General features: G+C 37.9%; 1 protein-coding gene across 5 annotated transcripts in view; it reads right to left on the reverse strand.

Moving 5' to 3' along the window:
* The window catches only part of SMARCAL1 (SWI/SNF related, matrix associated, actin dependent regulator of chromatin, subfamily a like 1), an 86,956-nt gene that overhangs the window by 13,335 nt on the left and 54,286 nt on the right, over positions 1–19,335 (reverse strand). For all 5 annotated transcript variants that reach the window (XR_007951669.1, XM_051983581.1, XM_051983579.1 and 2 more), the window contains 5 exons: positions 17,379–17,519; positions 11,119–11,337; positions 6,664–6,734; positions 3,869–3,971; positions 436–618 (listed from right to left, as the gene is read on the reverse strand). Coding sequence is in view for 4 of the 5 variants with exons in the window: in XM_051983581.1 (XP_051839541.1) it covers positions 436–618; positions 3,869–3,971; positions 6,664–6,734; positions 11,119–11,337; positions 17,379–17,519 (717 nt within the window). In the remaining variant the exon portion in view is untranslated. The remainder of the gene's footprint in view (positions 1–435; positions 619–3,868; positions 3,972–6,663; positions 6,735–11,118; positions 11,338–17,378; positions 17,520–19,335) is intronic.

Genomic DNA, 19,335 nt, shown 5'->3' on the forward strand with positions numbered 1-19,335 from the left:
CATACATTTATACACACACACATACTATACATACAAGTCCACATATTTTATTCAACTATAAAATGAGAGCTGGTTTCAGTGGTTTTTAAAATTCTTTGTAGCTCTCTGAAATGTCTATGCTTCTAAATTTCTCAACTAGTCTGTATGTTTTTGAGTTTTCCCCATCCGTGAAATGGGGGATAATTTCTATTTTTTCTGCTTCACTAGGCTGTTGTGAAGATATAATGAGACATCAAATATTAAAGTGTTTGGAGAGGTTAAAGCAAATTCCAACATAAAGATCTATTATTATTCTTGCATTCTGACAGTCAGTCTACAGAGGAACACGTACTATCCCAGAGAAGATCAAAGAAATTCAGCCTCCACTTCTCAAAAGGCCTTCTTCCTTTGCCCGTTCCCCAATGTACAGAGAACTCGGGTCTTTGTCACACTTACCCCTGGGTTCCAGAAGAGCTCTGCAAACACCACCAAATCGGCAGCAGAAAAGGTTAGCCCCATGTTGGCTGCTGTGATCGAGAGGACAGCCACGGGGTACTTCTCGGACAGCTGGAACAGCTGACACAGGGCCTGGCGGTCGGCTGAGGATGTGGCCCCATCAATGCGGATGTAGTTAATGTGCTAGAGATAAGGAGAGAGAGATGGATGGTCACCCTTCTCACAGCAAGCCCGTTTCAATTCAAATTCTTGCTTGAAATTTAATAGTGCTTCAGATATGGTCAAAGTTTTCCAGTTATTTTGTTTTTACTCTTCTAGATTTGGGAACTAATGTTAAGGATATCCTCCTTCATATGAACTTAATTCTGTAAGAGCACAGGCTTTTAAAAAAACTTTTATTTTCCCCAATTACATGTAAAACACTATTTTTTTAAAGTTATACATATATTTTTTTTTACATATTTCCATATGAATCACACTGAGAGGAAAAAATCAGAACAAAAGAAAAAACCGATAAAAAAAAAAAACAAGGAAAAAAGTGAACATAGCGTATATTGATTTATATTCAGTCTCTGTGATTCTCTCTCTGGATTTGAATTCCAATTTTACTGGGATTTCCTTGGATTACTGAACCAGTAAGAAGAATCAAGTCTATCACAGTTTATCATCGCACAATCTTATTGCTATGTATAATATTTTCCTGGTTCTGCTTGCTTCATTCAGCATCAGTTCTTGTAAATTTTTTCAGACCTTTCTAAAATGAGCCTATTTACCATTTTTGTAGAACAATAATATTCTATTCTTTCATATTCAGCCATTCCCCAATTGATGGGCTTTGCCACCACAAAAAGAGCTGCTACAAACATTTTCACACATGTGGGTCTTTTGCCTTCTTTTATGATTTCTTTGGGATACAGACTCAATATCAATGTGAACAGATGTCTTTTTTTTTTTTTTAAGTTTCAAATATGCTCCACCAGCGGCAAAGCTTTTGAAAGCCACAGGACTGCAGATGTAAGGCTGGCAAAGACTTCTAGCAGACTTCTAGACCCACTTTTTCATTTAAAAAAAAAATGATGAAACTGAGGCTCATGGAGGAAAAACAGCTTATCTATAGTCTCACAGGTAATGAGTAGCAAACACAGAATTAGAACTAACTCACAAATCAAAATCCAGTGCTCTGTGAGGTATGCTGTCTTCCACAAAAGGATGCAGCTTAAACATTCTTACCAGCGATCGCCAATTATTCTGATCACAGAACACTTTTTGGACATGAAATATATCGATGGACACCATGAAAACCTAGGGGTGCAGAAAACCTTTGTCTAGAGATAGACCAGGGTGTGGTCTCATTACTTGAATTTTCACTGCCTATCTCCTTTGGGTCAGAACTAATGATCACATTAGGGAGACAAAGGAATCCTTTACAGGGAGTTCTGAAAATCAAACACTTTAGGTTTCCATTAAATCATCTTATTATTATTATTTTTTAAAGGAAATGATGTCTCTAGAACTTAAAAAGATGCAAAGGATAAAGAGAGATGGAGATTCAGTTTAAATGGCCCTTTCCCCAGAACCTTTCATAGGATTATAGCTCTAGAGCTAGAAGAGACCTTGAGGGTCACACAGACTGATTTTCTCATTTTACAGATGAGAAAACTGAGGTACAGGGAAGAGAAAGAAAGGGATTTGATCAAGGGAGCATATAACAGAGCTGAAATTCAAAGTGGGGTGCTATTAGATCCAGGGGAGAGATCTTTCAGGTCCCCACATTGCCTCTCCATTTCAATTAGTAGCAATTAAGAGCAATGAATTGGAAGCTGCTAGAGGGCTGTCATTTCCTGCTCTCTATAGAGCCTATCTCAGTGCCCTGGAGAAAAGTGTTTAATTAAAAAACTCTGATAAGAGGGAGAAGGAGAAGGAGCCTAGAAAAGCAAGAAAAGCATGTAAAATAATGATTTAAATACTTTTCTTTCCATGTTACAAGTTAGGGGCACTTTTCTCCTTAATTCTGTCTCTAATGTTGCAATAATTTAGTTAGAAAGAAAAAGCATAAAGAATTAATTTAGTCAAGAAAAAAAAGAATAAAGAATCCTCTTGGGGGATCTTCTAAGGCAGCCATTCTTAGCCTGTGTCTATGAACTTGTTTTAAAAATTTTTATTATTAGCATAACATGATTACAATAATATAATATATAATAAAATGTGATATATCATTACAATATATGTATTGTTATCATTACAATAACCGTATATGGTATATAACAGTATAAAGCTTTGTAATCAATATAAATAATAATATACAAAACCAATCTAATTGATTTTCTTTTTAATCAATTTAAGTGAATAAAAATAAACCAATATAACTGGGTTTCTGTAATTATTACAAAATAATAGGATTACAACTATTGTTTTATTTTATGCACCTAAAAACTTGATCCTGAGAAGTTTTTAGGCTTTACAAAAAAGATTGAGAATCCCTGTTCTAAAGCATAACTTTGGGATTATCTCACAATAGCCCATAGAGGAAAATCTTCAAGACCTCCTTTAAAATGTTGTAACTTCCAAAAGCAAAATCTGAGATTTGACTCTTAGAAACCTTTATAAGAACACTTTTTATAAAGTCATTTAATGCATCTCTAAAAAAGTACTGAAGGGAGGTTCAGAGAGAAACATAGATATCCTAGATAGCTTTGAAAATAATATGTTGAATGTATTTTATAATTTTTTAAAAGATTCATAAAGATTCATGGTTTCCTGTATCTTTTCCCTTCTACTTTACATATGGAAATAGACTCTCCTCTCCTCCCTCTTCTCCTTTTGATGATCATTAAATACAGAACAAAAAAAGAACACTTTATAAGAGCCATTATTACATGATTTCAGAGAAAAAATTAGGAAAATTTACATGAACTTATGTAAAATGAAATGAGCAGAATTAGTAAAACAATTATATAATAACGACAAGATCATAGAGACAAACAACTTGGAAATGTTGAGCACTCTAATCAACCCAATAACCAACCTCAACTCCAAAGGACTCAGGATGAAGCATGTTACCCACTTTCTGATAGAGAGGAGATGGACTTAAGAGTGTGTGTATGTGTACGTGTATACATGATATGTGTGGTGAAGGTGACTATAAACATGTATGGGTAGATGTGTCATATGTGTATATGTATATGAGTATGTGGGTATACATGCCACAGCTAATGTGGGATTTTGTTTTATTTGATTATACATTATTTGCAATGGGTTTTGTTTTTCTTGCTTTTTCAGTTGAAGTAGAAACAAATGGAATGAGGAGAATCTGAAGCTGAAAATGAAGTAAGTTTTGTTTTTGTTTTTTTTTAAAAGAACTAATACAGACCTCCATTTAGGTCTAGGGTCACCTGAGTAGCAAGAACTAGGTCAGATTTTACTGTTCATTTACCTTTTTCTCTAGGTTACAGCAAATTGCATCCAGGACTAGCTTGTGGTGTGCAAATACCAGAAGCTTCTCTCTCCCACTTTCCAATAAGTCCACGATGTATTCACTGCAATTTACAACAACAAAATCCTTGTCATGGAACTGTTCATCTGTTGAGGATTGGTCATTGATACGGTACAAGGCTAAAGAATCAGAATTAGGCTTTGGACCCTGCCTTGGGCTCTTGGCTCTCCCTGACAACACCATCTGTAGTGATGATACCTTGGTTGAAATCATATGCCTAAGCTAGCACCTTGTCACTGAAAGCAGAAAAGCAGAGAGCAAGAAGGAGTGGTTTAATAACATATAAGAACAAAAATTAGAAAGGCACATGAGGCGCTTGCTTTCCTTGGGTAGCCAGATCAGTGATAGAAACTTTCTGAAAGTTTTGCACGCCAATTCAGAAAGTAGTAACAATAAAGATATACAAAGGGTATTGAGATACCGAGGTTCCTGAAGTCATTTAGTTAGTTATCTAAGTCCTTTAGTTAGCTAGTTTGAGAACAAAAATAAAACTATTGGTAGCCAATCCCTCATTCTTTCTATTCTTCTCTTTTCTTATCCCTGGTTTCCCTCAATTAAATTGTAAGCTCTTTCAGAACTGATTCCGTGTCCTATAAATGTCTGTCACCAGTATCTAACTGTGTCCTGTACACAATAAGTGCTCAATGTTTGCTGAACAAATGCCCCAGAGTAAAATTGAGCTGTAGTTGGTTCATTTGAGCACTGAAGTGGAGATAGGGGGGTAGGGGGGAATTCCTTAACTTTGTAGCCCCAAGTTTCTTCAGTTAGATTGCCTGTTTCCTTCCCAGCTCTCTTTGATAAGAACAGAGGACCATCTAATCAGCTTCCAAACGAAAGGCTTTTCCTTTTATCTAACCACTTCAGAAAGTGCTACAAAGAAGTCACAGAGCCCTCCAGATTCTAGGCTCACCCCAAAATACAGACAGGAGTTTCTCTCCCCAACTCCATCTGCCTGTCTCCTGGATACCCCAGTAGTCCCAGAGTTTCACGCCTGGTCCTGCAGACCATGAAACTAAAGGCAGAAAGGAGGAGAGACAGGAAAAAAGTGCCATTTTTTGAAGTTCACTGCCCACTTTCCATTAGGCTGAGAGTATTTAGGTCACCCATATTTTCGCAATTTCATTCCTAAGAATGGTAACTATCTTACACATGCCAAGTTATTTATGACTTGAGGCAAATGGCTGAATTAAAAACTTCTAAGGGAATGAGGTGGCTCTGGGCCCAGGGCCTGGGGAGGAAGATACCAACATGATACCAAGGTTTGTAGGTCATTAGCTCGGAGAGGAGAGAGCTCACATCCTTACCATCTGTGTTGTTCAGTAGTCTATGAGAAATGGGACGGTGGGGGCAATTCCAATCAGTTTCTAGTGAATAAGTTCCCACACTATAAAAACCACATCTGGAGTTCATTAGTATCCTGATGGTGTCATAAATGAAAAGGGCATTGTGTAAAGGGTGAAGGAGAACTGGCTAAAACTCCCTGGCCCCTTATGGAAAGCCACAGGTACCAATAACACAGAGAACTCTCTTCTCACCATCTTGAAAAGACGGAGGGAAAGGTCATAGGGGCCAAGACAAATGGGTCCTGGGTGATGAGAGGGGCCGCCGCCACTGGGGGTTCCTCCATTTATTCATAGACATCAGGCCTCCCATCTGTCACTCTGTCAGCACTACTCACCCACACTAAATTCACAATTTCATCATTTAGACCATTATGGTCCCATAATTCTGTGTGATTTCTAAACAATAAAAAACCAGCCAAATTGCATGTCGACAGAACACCCCCAAGTTTTCATCATACTGAGAGTGAAAGAGTGTGGGTTTCCTCCTCTCTTAAGAGCAGAAAGTGGGGGAGGATTTAGAACAGAATGCCAAAGACAGGTGAATAATTCCAGGATAAAATTTATATTACTTGTGGTTCATGAGGATGGCTGCCTTTAAATGGCAATTTACTCTTTGCATCAATAATATGTCTGGTTGGGGTGCCTTTTTGAGTTTGATAAAGTCATATACTCCAGAGAGATGAAGCATCGATTAAAAAAAAAAAAAAAAAAAAAGAGTGCCCAGAAGAGTATCAGACTGGTTTTTTCTTTTCATCTCTACACTAAACTGGGCAGGTATGGAGAAAGGGAAAGAAAGGTTATGGGCCAGGTAATAGAGCAAAGGTGGTTCAGGGAGTATCTTTTGTCTCTTTTTGCTTCCCCAGCACTTAGCACAGTCCCTGGCTCTAGTAGTGTTCAATAAATGTTGAGTGCTTGCTTGATGGAGATGCAAAGGAGAATTATGAACAAAAAAGTATGAGCAGAAAAAGGGCAGGAAAAGACATCCAGCCAGGTATAGGACTGCACTAAAAAGTTTTCCAGGATGAGTGCTGTCAAATAGTCTTTGGAAGTGATGGTACAAGATGGCATCCACCTGCTCCCAGCGCTGCCCCTCTCATGCAGGTGTTCTGTGCTGCCTAAGGAACTCTACTCTACCCTTCTCCCAGGGACCACAAACAAGAACCCGGCAGCAGCATCCACCTCACTCCCGGATAGAACAAGACTTCCTGGAAGCAGGAGTTGGTAGCCACAGGATTGCATCCCCAAACTAGCTCCAGTGGAACTCTAGCCACTGGCAATCACCCAGGTACACGGCTGGCGAAGGAGGGCACAGTCACCTAACACAGGAATATGGAATAGTCTCTAGTGGGCAGGAACACGAACCGGACAACCCAACCCTTGCTGAGCACTTACGTGGCAGGCTGAACTTTCGCTTCTGCTGTTCTGTTGAAGAAAAGGATCAGGGCTTCCTTCTGCTGCCGCTTCTGGGGACACAAAGATCCAGAACTGAACATCTGCCTACCTTCCTTCTTCTGGGATAAGTCTGCTGTGTGTGCTACCAGTGATCAGCTAAGACACAGAGACTCGGCTGCCCCCTTATCACCTCATTTCTGCACCATGAGGATAGCCTGCTGGTTGGTCTTCCCCACTCAAGTTTCTCCCCACCCGAGTCTGACTCTCCCTCAGCTGTCAAAATGATCTTAAAGTGCACGCCTGCAGGCGTGAGCAGGGGTGCTAACAGGAGGGAAATGTACCTGTGTTTGTGTACACTTTTAATCTGCATTAACATTTTTTTCTCCATTAACTTAAGTCTAGAACAATCAATAAAACAATCAATAAAAAAAGTCAATTTTCTAGTCATTGTAGACTAAAAGCACTGATTTATAGCAATTACCCATTTTTGAGGTATAAATGTACAAGACGGTTGGAGCCGATTCCAGCAAACCTGAGCATAATTTAAATCTCACTGCCTCTCTCCCTTTGATAAATTCCACCAACTCCTTGTCACTTCTAAGATCAAACATAAAATCTTGTTTCACATTCAAAGCCTTTCATAAGCTGGCCCCTTCCTGGTTGTCTAGTCTTACAACTTACTCCCCATGCGAGATCCAGTGATACCCCGGCACTCTCCCTGCTCTCGGCATTTTCACTGGCTGGGCCCCACACCTAGAGTTCTCTCCTTCCTCATCTCTGTCTCCTGGTGTCCCTGATTTCATTCATGTCAATCAATAAGTATTTATTAAACACCTACTATGTGCTGGGCTAAGTGCGGAAGAAACAAAGAAAGGCAAAGGGTAAGTCCCTGTTCTCAAGGAGTTCAGAATCTCATATTTCTTCAGTCCTGACTAAAATCTTAGCTTAAACCTCAATTCGAATTTTTGATCACCTTCATTTTTCCCATGTGGGTGTATGCATGTATGTATATAAACATATATAATGCACACACACACACACACACACACACACACACACATACACACACACACACACGTAGAAATGAAACCTTGTTTGTATGCTGTCTCCTCCAGTAGACTGTTAATTGTGGAGCCTGGTTTTTTCCCCTTTTCTTTGTATTCCCAGCACTTACTACCCAATACACAGTAGGTTGTTGCCTACTCGTTGCCTTGACTTAGGATTTAGCATTGGAGCTGACAATGATGAGAGAGTTATTGAATCTCTAGACAGTAATTTTCTTTTCCACAAAATAGAGATACCAATGATTCTACCTAGCTCTTAAAGAGGGTGGCTTGAATGACCATACATGATGAATAATATGGAAGAGTTTTGAGAGGCAGGACATGTAAATTATCATTGTTACTAACTACCGTCACTGTCTGCTATTCTCCAGTTCATCTTGTGCTCCAGGCAAGCACATGTGTCATTCCTGCCCTTAAAGAATTTATGAAGCAATTTACCAAATGAGGAGAGAGAATGGCTGTTGTCACAGGGCCTAGAATAGGGCCCTACACAGTGGGATGCGTCTTACTCACCTGTAATGTGCTTCCTCCTACACTGACTAAGCAGTCAATTTTCTAGTCATTGTAGACTAAAATTTCCACTCTCCTTCCTTTGGAGGTTGTCACGTTCCTCTCTATTCCAGCTCAGTAGAACATAAACTTCTTGAGGTCAAAGGAAACCCACGGCATTTTTTGCCACTGCATCCTTAATCAAATCTCATATACTAGCAATGACACCATATTCTCTTTCCTAGAAAAATATAGCTAAGAGTGAGAGAAGATGATATGCAGAGTCTATAAAAAGGCATCAGAAATCTTTAGACTTACATCACATTGGAGAATATTAATTATCCAATCTCACTTTTATTAATTTTACTTTTTGGCCAATTCCCTTTCCCCCAACTGCCCCAGCCTTTTCTCAACAGGTAGCTTGACTAACTTTTGCTTATCTATATATTTTTAAAGATGATCACTTACTTGCCTTACTATAATGGTTTTTACTTTTAGAAATGCACATTATCTCATTTGGCCCTCACAATAACTCTGTGAAGAAGATATAGCATGTATTAGTCCCATTTTGTAGATGGAAAAATTGGGTCTCAGAAAGATGAAGGCAATTAAGTGGTAGGTGTGGCTTAAATCCATGTATTTCAAGTCCAAATCCACTGTTCCCTTAGGAATTCAATAAGATTCATTCAAGGCATAGAAAAAAAATTTAAATACCAGAAATTTGAATCAATTGCCAAGAGGCTGAGAGGTTACTATGGTATAATTGCCACTGAGAAGGGATGTATGGCCAGGTTCCAGATTTCAGCCATTGGTCTTACTGATCAAAAAATGGCTTTAGACAAAAGTTGATTATATTTAGCTTTGCTCTAGCCTGTGAAGCGATACCTATTATTTCAGCAGAGATATAAAAAAGCCTTTCATTATACATGATATTTTATAAATTGGCTGCTTCACCTTGGCTTCTGGGATTTAGAGCTTTTTAAAAAATGTCTTCTTCCCAGATGGAAGAGCATGAGACAACAAAGAAAAAATGGATTCTTGACAGGTTTGCCAAGCTCTGCTGGAACAAATGTGATGAGCAAAATTGCAGGGAGATTTTGGACTTTAAAAAGCTTCTGTAAAATAGGAGGTGGTATGGGGTGAGGTAGGGTGGGAACAGTCTTTGCTAGACTCATAATGGTTTCTTATTAGGCCAAAAACCATGGGTCCCTTCATTTCTAACCCTTTCAATTCAGGATCTCAAAGTTTTTCATTATTGTCACAAGAAGCAACATTTCAGTTGTTCAAATTTTCTGGAGCCCACTGTTCTATATCCTAGAGATGGAGGACTTTAATCAACACAATCCCCACTCTCTGGAGACTGGTAATTATTAAACTTTTATAAGACTCTTAGGAAGTGGGAAACATTGCTTAATAAACTCTGGAATGATCAATTAATATTAGCACTTAATAGATGTTGGTTGATGCACTGAGGTTATCGTTCTGCATGATGTGAACTTTGTTTTCTATATACTGTCTCCTCTTCTCGAAAATATAAGTTCTTTAAGGGCAGGGTCTGTTTCAATTTTTCTTTTGTGGCCTGAGTAGCAGACACATTGAAAGAGCTGGCAGGGATTGGTATATAAAATGGCTAAAGCCAGGAGTATAAGAGTTCACATCCAGTCTTGGATACTTCTTGGCTGTGTGACTCTGGGCAAGTCACTTAATCTGTCTGTTTCAGTTTCTTCATCTATATATCAGGGATTTATGTAAAAATAATACAAGAGATGCTAATATATATTATATGTGTTTTATATATATTATATATTAAAATAATTTCCATAAAGACATAATATATGATGATAATATGTTAACATAATATATAACAATAATAACATACATTATAATAAATAATAAAAATTACAATATATTAAAACTATAATATAATATATAATAATAATGTGAAGAACATGATAAAGATCATGAAGATCAAATGAGATAATTGTAAAGCAATTAGCATAGTGTCTGGCATACAGTAGATACTTACTAAATGCACGTTTTCTTCCTTCCTATTTAATGAATACTTGTTTATGGCTTAGTTCTTATTTATTTCTGGTATCTTGGGATTTCCCCCCATTATCTTTACATCCATATTGCTAGAATTAGGCTATATATTCCACATGACAAAAGCCCTGTTTGTTCTAAGTTTGGGGACCGAGTCCCTGACTGCTTCTCGCTGCCTGGGACTCTGGACAAGTCAGTGCACTCCCCCTGGGCCGTTTCCCCATCGCCTGCATGACTTCTAATTACTCACAGAACAGTGTCCTAGGCCAGCACGGGGAAAGCAGCTCGAAGCGTCGCGGGGACACTTCCCATCTCTTTCCGGCCCGTTCTGACTGCCAGAGGACTATGGAGAAGAATGACAAAAAGGCATCTGCGGTACTCGGTGCCCGGCCCATTTGTCTCGTAATCAGCCAGAAGGCCGCATCCCTCGAGGTCTGAGCTAAGCCCAGTTAAGCACTGAATGAATGGTTTTTGGTGAAACAGAGATGATGGTCAAGTTAAGGCTGTTATTTCACTAAAGCAAATTCCTGTCATTTATCAGGCTGCGGGAGGGGGCTTTCTGCGGTGGGAGCAGAAATCCCATGCCCAAGAGTGACACAGGCTTAAAGATTAGGCTCCAACCGCATCCCGCACAGGACAACTACTCCGAAGACGCTTTTACCTTTATTTGCTAATTCCTGATCCTAAAACAGTACCCCACAGGGAAGGCTTCAGAAGAGTCACCGAGTCCCGGTCAGCACTCTCCTGAAGGAACCAAGACTGGCTTGGACCAGCTAATGCTTTTAAACCACGCTCAGATACACTTTCTGTCCACTGGAAACTTCTGGTGGCTGAACCGCACCCTCAACCATCAACTCACGCTCTTTTTTTCCGTGGTCATTTCCTTTGCTGCTGCAGCCAAGACAGCCCTGCTCTTGGAGTCCATCTGCCCCGGGGCGACCACCACCATCTTGCGTTGCTTAGCTGGGAGCTGGGAAAGGACGCTGGACTTGAGCCTTCGAAGCATGACGGTCTCCTCGAGGAGAATCCTGAGTTCTCCAAGATTGGAAGAGCCAGAGTAATCCCATCCCCAGGGCAACTGTGGAGAACAAGGCAGAGAAAAGGACGTTTAAATCCCAAATAAGCAAAATTCATTTTCTTTCCCTTTCTGCCCCGATCCTGCTGAAAAAGAAAAAAATAAAACCCTTGTTACAATTAAAAGGGTCAAGAAAAGTAAATTCCCACGTTGGCAATGTCTCAAAAACATGTCTCACTTGGTAGCCAGAGTCCCTCACCTCCCTCTCTGTCGGGAGGCGAGCAGCACATTTTGTCTGGAATCGTGGTTAGACCAAATTATTCTTAAGGATCAGAAACACTATCCTAAAAGCCAAGTGAAAGTCCCTTCAGATTCATCTTTGGCAGAATCTCTCCTCCCTTCTGATGTCAGACACACACAGTATTGGCCATAAGAGTAGCACTAGTCTACTGGGGATGGAGAGATAATAATAAAAAAAGGGAAAGAAGGCCCAAAGTCCTCTTCTGATGCTTCAGTGCGGCTTGGAGGTGACACTAGGTTCTTTTATTATTATTATTAAAGCTTTTTACTTTTCAAAACATGTACATGGACAATTCTTCAACATTAGCCCTTGCAAAACCTCATGTTCCAATTTTCCCTCTCTTCCAACACGCCCTCCCCTAGATGGCAAGTAGTCCAATACATGTTAAACATGGTAGAAATAGATGTTAAATCCAATATATGCATACATATTTATACAATTATTGAGCTGCACAAGAAAAATCAGATTAAACCAGAAAAAAAAAGCAAAATAAAATGCAAGCAAGCAACAAGAAAGGGAGTGAATATGCTATGTTGTGAACCAAATTTCAATCCCCACAGTTCTCTCTCTGGGTGCAGATGGCTTTCTCCAAGACCAGTGGAACTGGCCTGAATCACCTCATTGTTGAAAAGAGTCACGTTTATCAGAATTGATCATCGTATAGTCTTGTTGTCACAGTGTATAATGATCTCCTGGTTCTGCTCACTTCATTCAGCATCAGTTCATTTAAGTCTCTCCAGGCCTTTCTGAAATCATCCTGTTGGTCATTTCTTACAAAACAATAATATTCCATAACATTCATATACCACAATTTACCCAACCATTCTCCAACTGATGGGCATCCACTCAGTTTCTAGTTCCTTGACACTATGAAAAGGACTGCCACAAACATTTTTACACATGTGGGTCCCTTTGTAAGGATATAAGCCCAATAGAAACACTGCTGGATCAAAGGGTATGTACAGACTGGTAACTCTTTGGGCATAGTTCCCAACTATTTTTGTACAATCTGTAGTGATTTATAGTTTCTTACTCCTTAAAGACAATGTTTGTAATTTCTGATAGCAATGATCTGATTCTGAATTGTCACCATAAACTCCTCCAAATGATTCAGCCAGTTGTTCAGTGTTTCTTTGTTGACATATTGCTGGTTGGGTTTAGATGGATGCCACCCAATGAGAATCTTTTGATTCAATTCTTTTATTACTATTACTATTAGTGTTGTTGTTTTTGTTATTTTATTTATTACACATACATTGGATTTAACACACACACACACACACATATATATATATTTAACATGTTTAACATATATTGGATTACTTGCATCTAGGAGAGAGGGTTGAGGAAGGAAGGGGAAAATTCGGAACACAAGGTTTTGCAAGGATCAATGTTAAAAAATTATCCATAAATATGTTTTGAAAATAAAAAGCTGTAATAAAAAAATTAGAAATTAAGGGGGTATTCTCGTACTGGAAAATGGGTAAACAAAGTATAGCACAAGAATGTAATGGAGTATTATTTCACCATCAGAAATGATGAACTGGATAATCTCAGAGGAAGGTGGGAGGATCTTTATGAACTGATGCTGAGTGAGGAGAGGAGAACAATTTATACAAAGATAATGTTACAGAGAAAATAATTTTGAAAGACTTTAGTACATGGGTCCACATGTTGATGAGCCCCAGGTGCAAAAGAATGAGGTAAAACAGCCATTCGCCTCCTGACAGGGAGGAGATGATACTAAAATTGTCAGGATATTTTCAGAAGTAATGAATATGAGCATTTGTTTTGCTAGGCTATGCAAACATGTACTGAGGTCTTATTCTTTCTTTTCTAAATTTGTTCAACGAATAAGGAAAGAGAAAGGGCAGAGTAATAAAAAAAAATTTAAAAACAACTTCTGATTGAAAGAGGAAAAACTTCCCTTTGTCCTCACATCAAGGGATAACTGAAGAGGCCTTATGGGGCTGTCCTAAAAAGCTGACAGAAAGAAACAGAAACCTGCTCACTTGGTGTTTTTCACTGAGCTCAAGAAGCTTATTAGCATCATTAGCAAAACCAGATATTCTACTTTTTTTTCTACTGAAAATGAAGCAAAGGTGAAGAAATACTTTCTCTGCCAGACAACACACCTGATGTCCATTAACATCCTCCCAAGGTCCCAACACAGCAAATTGATCCTCCTGCCTAAATTGGTTTTAATGGCTCTGGGGAGCTAGGAAAGACTTTATGCTGTTAACAAAAATCTCCCAAGTCCAGGCTCTTTGGTCCATCCTGGCTGATGAATTATTTCTTTTCATCAATGAGCTTTTTAGTACTTTCTGTCAATAAGCCTGAAAAATAGCTCCCTAATGAAAAGCCAAGGAAAAAGTACACACAAAATAGGGGCACAGGTCGAAGGTTGTTTTGGATACTGAAGAGACAAGAATTGACCCATAGCCAGAAAGTACTTTATTTTGTGTGTGTTCTAGCTACACCTGCCAAAGTCACCTGGGTATTTTGTACTTGGAGATGTATCAATCCCTCCAGGAGGTAAATGGTCAGAATTAAGAATATTAATGTCCATTTCATATAGCAACATGACTGTGAGGAACATGAAATTTTGAAATAAGTAATTCCAGGGGACTAGAGATTCCCTCCCCCCCAAGATCTTTTTAGGAATCTCAATTTTTTGCTCTTTGCTGTATTTTTTAAACAACATTTTAATTTTTAACATAAAATTTTCAAATATGAAAGGTTACTTGTAGATATTTGTAGATAACATGATGACTTAGAAAACCATCCAAATAATTTACTGGTATAATTAGTGAGTAACTTCAGCAAAGTAGCAGAATTTTTATATATTCATATATACACACACATAAAACATATGCATTATGAAGGATATGTGTGCACACAAATACCAAATTAGCTTTATCAGATCATAATACTCAATTACTTTCACACAACACAATTTGTTTAGCTACACTGAAAGGCATCGTCTTTGTTTCCAGATTTTTTGCTGCTGTATATTTTGCTGATATATTTGAGGTCTCCATTTCTGTCTTTGACCTTCCTTGGGATCCTTTCCAGGGATCAGTGGGTTAAAGAAAGCATCACATTATAGTCATATTTAAAAAAAAAAAAAAGGAATTCCAAATCATCTTCCAGAATTATTGGGCCACTTCATAAGTCCAACACTGGTATATAAATATCTTAGCTTCCAATAGCCTTTCCAATATAAACTAATTCCATCCTTTATTTTCTTTGACAATTTGCTGGTCATGAACTAAAACTTTAGGATTTCAGGTAATTTTCATTTAACTTATTAGAGATTTGGAGCAAACTTTCACATGGTGATTAATAGTCTTTATTTCTTTAAAAAAATTTTCATTCATATACTTGGATCATTAAAATACTGCAGAATGGTTTTGGAAAATTATATATTTATGTATAAATATATATATTGTATTTTTATATGTGTATATATATATAAAACTATACATATTCCTTAAATATGAATGTCAGATGTTTATTAGAGATACTTACAGGAAACAGTATTTTTCCAAATGATAGTTTCCTTGTAAGGAAGACAAGGAGGAGGAAGAGAAAGACAAGGAGGAAGAATTATTATTGATGTATTTGGGTTTATCAAATACTGGACTAATAAGTTTGTTTCTGGAAACCACATGTTTAATCTGTTTCACAGTTCTATTTTTTAACTAGCACCAAAAATTTTTGATTATCACAACTCCATTCTATAGTTTTGAGGTTTAAAAGTACTATTTTTCATGTATTCAACCATCCAACATTTCCCTTGAGATTCCAGATCTTTTGTTTCTCCAGGTGAATTTTATTTTGTCTAATTTTCTAAAGAAACAAAGTGATAGTTGGATCAACATAGCATTAAATCCACAAATTAATTTAGATAGTATTGACATTTTTATTACACTGACATGTCCAAATGATGGGCAAGGACAACAAATGATAAGTAATGACCATCCTTCCTAAATCAACTTTATTTCTTGTAATTGGCTGAGGCTTGAGATGATGCACTGAGGTCCCAAGCACATGAAGCTAAATAGTAATTGGACCATACTCTATTAATATATATGCTTGGAGAAAGGATGGCCCCGCCCACTCTTTGTGCAAGTCCTGATGTGTTGTATAGGAAATGACGTTTTTGGTGGGTGGAGGCAGGGAAGTGGGAAGGGAAGTGGAAGGACAGACTGCTGGCTGGCGTCTTGACACAGCTGCTTGCATTGCCATTGCCACCGCCTTTCATCTCCAATCCCCCTCTGCTAGCTGGCTTCCTGTTGCAGCGGCCCATATTGCTATCGCAATCCTTTTTCACCTCTTCACTTCAATAAAGATTGAAGATTTTTCCCTTAATCTGAATTCCTGACTCCAGCTGATTTTAAATACGCGATCATCACAATTTCTATAACAAGTGTTTTGTCTCGTAATTATAAAAATCTTGAGCATATTTTGGTATTTTATGATAATACTTAATGAAATTTTTAGTTGCTTTGAATGGAATTTCACTCTGTTCTTTTCTCTTGGCTTTTGTTATTGTTACATATAAATGTTATCTTTCATAATGCATATGTTTTATGTGTGTGTATATATGAATATATAAAAATTCTGCTACTTTGCTGAAGTTACTCACTAATTATACCAGTAAATTATTTGGATGGTTTTCTAAGTCATCATGTTATCTACAAATATCTACAAGTACTTTGTCTCTTCTTTGCTAGTGTTCATACCTTTAATTTATTTCTCATTTTATTGCTATTACTGGCACTTCTAGAAGTCAAATAGTGAAGATAGAGTAATTCTTGATTTATATTCATATAGGACAAGCTTCTAGTATCTTTCCATTACAAATGATGCTAGTTTTGGATTTTTAGATATGTATATTTTATCATATTAAAAAAAAACAAACCCAAAACCTGGGGCAATTAGATGGCCCAGGGGATAGAGCACCAGCCCTGAAGTCAGGAGGACCAGAGTTCAAATTTGGCCTTAGACACTTAACATTTCCTAGCTGTGTGATCCTGGACAAGTCACTTAACCTCAATTGCCTCAAGGAAAAAAAAAAAAAACAACCTAACCTTTATTTAACTACGTTTTTTAGAGATTTTAGCATGTATTTTTCTCAAAGGCTCTATTGCTATAGTCAATGTTTTTTGCTTTCTTTGTTTTTAATATGATTAATTATGCTAATTGTTCTACTGTCTTTCAAGCATAATTTCCCTATGTCTCTCTCCTGACTTTCCGAATTTTCATTTTTGCCTTCTCTGAGAGCATAATTATAATTCCTGTTGCTCTGGAATTGCCTCATACATAGTAAATTTTGTTCCAACCTTTCATTTTTCATTCTATTTGTGTATTTATTTTCAGATGCATTTTTGGTATATAGCTGATTGTTTTGTTTTATTTTTCCATTCTTTTTCATGTTATTTGGCTGTTGGATCCATTCACAATTAATGCAATAATTACCAAGCTTGCATTTTTCTCCATTTATTTATTATGAATTGATTTTTACCGCCTCCTTCTTTTAAGTAAGCATTTTGTTTACATTAATTTGATTCTAGCACATTTCCACAGGCTTTACCCTTGTTCTCATTTATTTGACAGATGCTAAGTTCTCTGAATTTTCTTATTAATTTTGTTCTTTGGTCAGCTCCCTCCCCACCCATACTCTTCTGGTTTATGCTAGAGAATGGACTCGCTGGCCCCTGTAGGCAACGCCAAGGCAAGGTACAAGACTGGCAAGAAGAGCAGTATTCGACATGTAATAATGGGAAAAGGAAGATACCTTTTTGGCATCACAGTAGCGTAACGCAAAGTCATGGAACTGAGGAAAGAAGTGTGGCTTGACAGCAACAATCTGGGTGTAGAGTTCCGCGGGCCGTGACATGGCTGGGGTCCCGGACAATAAGATCACTCTCTTGGCAGCCTGGAAAACAGCACAGAGCTGGATGAGTATATGATTGGGAGATTACAGATGGGCTTTAATTGGACAAATTAGGAAAAAATAGCCTAAGATGAAGCAAGAGTTTCCACCTGGTGGACCCACAACCTTCTGATCCTTATACCAGAGCTAGGGAAGAATTTTGGTGAAGGATGTCAAGCTGAAAACCTGCTCGTTCAAGAAATCTAGTGAGCTCAGAGATGAAAATTTGTCTCAGAAATGAAGAGACTCAGAAAGGAACATACAAGATAGTCCTACCGCACTCCTCAGTTTGAGTGACATCAATTCTGAGTGACAGTACAGTCCCTTTAAGGTAGACTTCTGTCACAGCTTCTTTATGTTAGCTTGCTAAAATGTGTCCAACAGTGGACACAGTTTTAGGGGATTTCAAATAAGTCCTTATATTAACCTGTGGCATGATTTCTATAAAATGGGGATAGAGGTATTATCCAAATCTGGGAACAGTAGTGGATATATAAGGAAAGATGAACAATCTCCTCTGAAAAGCTTGAAAATACATTACAGGTTTGGTTGACTGCTGAACCTGAAGTCTTTGAAGCTTCTAGAGATGGCCTAAATAATCTTTTATTATTATTAATATATTATATATAACTTATAATAATTATTATTATTTGAATAACAATGATGACAGCTAGCATTTATGTAGCATTTTAAAATTTACAAAGCATTAACAAATATTTTCTCATTTGAGCTTCACTATCACCTGGGAAAGCTGGTGTTTTTATTATACCTATTTTACAAATGAAACTGAGGCAAACAGAGATTCAAGTGATTTGCTTGGAGGAACAAAGATATTAAGTATCCCAACTTAAGCTCATTGTTGGCCCCTCTTTTTTAGTTGTTTTTCAGTCAACTCTTCACAACTCCCTTCTGGGGTTTTCTCAGCAAAGATACTGAAGTGGTTTGCCATTTCTTTCTCCAGCCCATTTTACAGATGAGGAAACTGAGGCAAGCCGGGTTAAGTAACTTGCCGAGGATCACATTACCTAGTAAGTGTCTGAAGCCAGATCTGAACTTCCTGACTCCAGGCTTGGTACTCTATCCATTACTCCACTAGCCATTGCTGTCCCCCTAGAGACTAGTTTAATAACTGATCGAGGTTTCTTTTATTTTACAAGTTTTGGATAATTGAGATACTGACTATAAAATTATCTTTTACTACAAAATGTTACAGAAATTTAGAATGGGGGTAAAGAAAATCCTTTGAGAATCAGTGATTCCCAAATCACTGGGAATGGAGAATTTAATAATCAAGTGTTTCCATTTTCTTATTGATTCTTTGAAAATATGTGACAGTAATTTTCAGATTGACTCCTTCTCCACAACAAACCCTCCTTTGTACAAAGAAAACCAGTTCCACAAAACTCATCAACAAAGCAGTTATGTTTGGCAGTATACTACAGTAAACTCAATTCCAAAGATCCAGGGTGTGAAGGAAAAAAAAAAAACCCATCAACTGAGTCACCAAGTTTCTCTTGGAATGGGTCAACAAATTGATCGCACAAAGATAGAGGAAAAGCAATTTTCCCTTTCAGAAGAGGGATGCTGACAGACATTTCTCCTATCCCTACAGAAACAAAATGTTTGTAACTTTTCTATATATCCAGCAACTGTGAGGAGAGCAAAGGGGTACCATGATCTCAAAAACAGGACACAAAGGGTCTAGAGCTGGCAGAACCTGATCTATTCTAATTACTACTTGGTCTGGGCCTCAGGCAGCTAAAATAGTATTATGCTTGGTGCAGTCATAGGGCAGGAGAATTGCCCTATGATCTTTATG

This window comes from Antechinus flavipes, chromosome 3 (genome assembly GCF_016432865.1).
Source record: "Antechinus flavipes isolate AdamAnt ecotype Samford, QLD, Australia chromosome 3, AdamAnt_v2, whole genome shotgun sequence".
In the NCBI taxonomy this organism is placed as follows: Eukaryota; Metazoa; Chordata; class Mammalia; order Dasyuromorphia; family Dasyuridae; genus Antechinus; species Antechinus flavipes.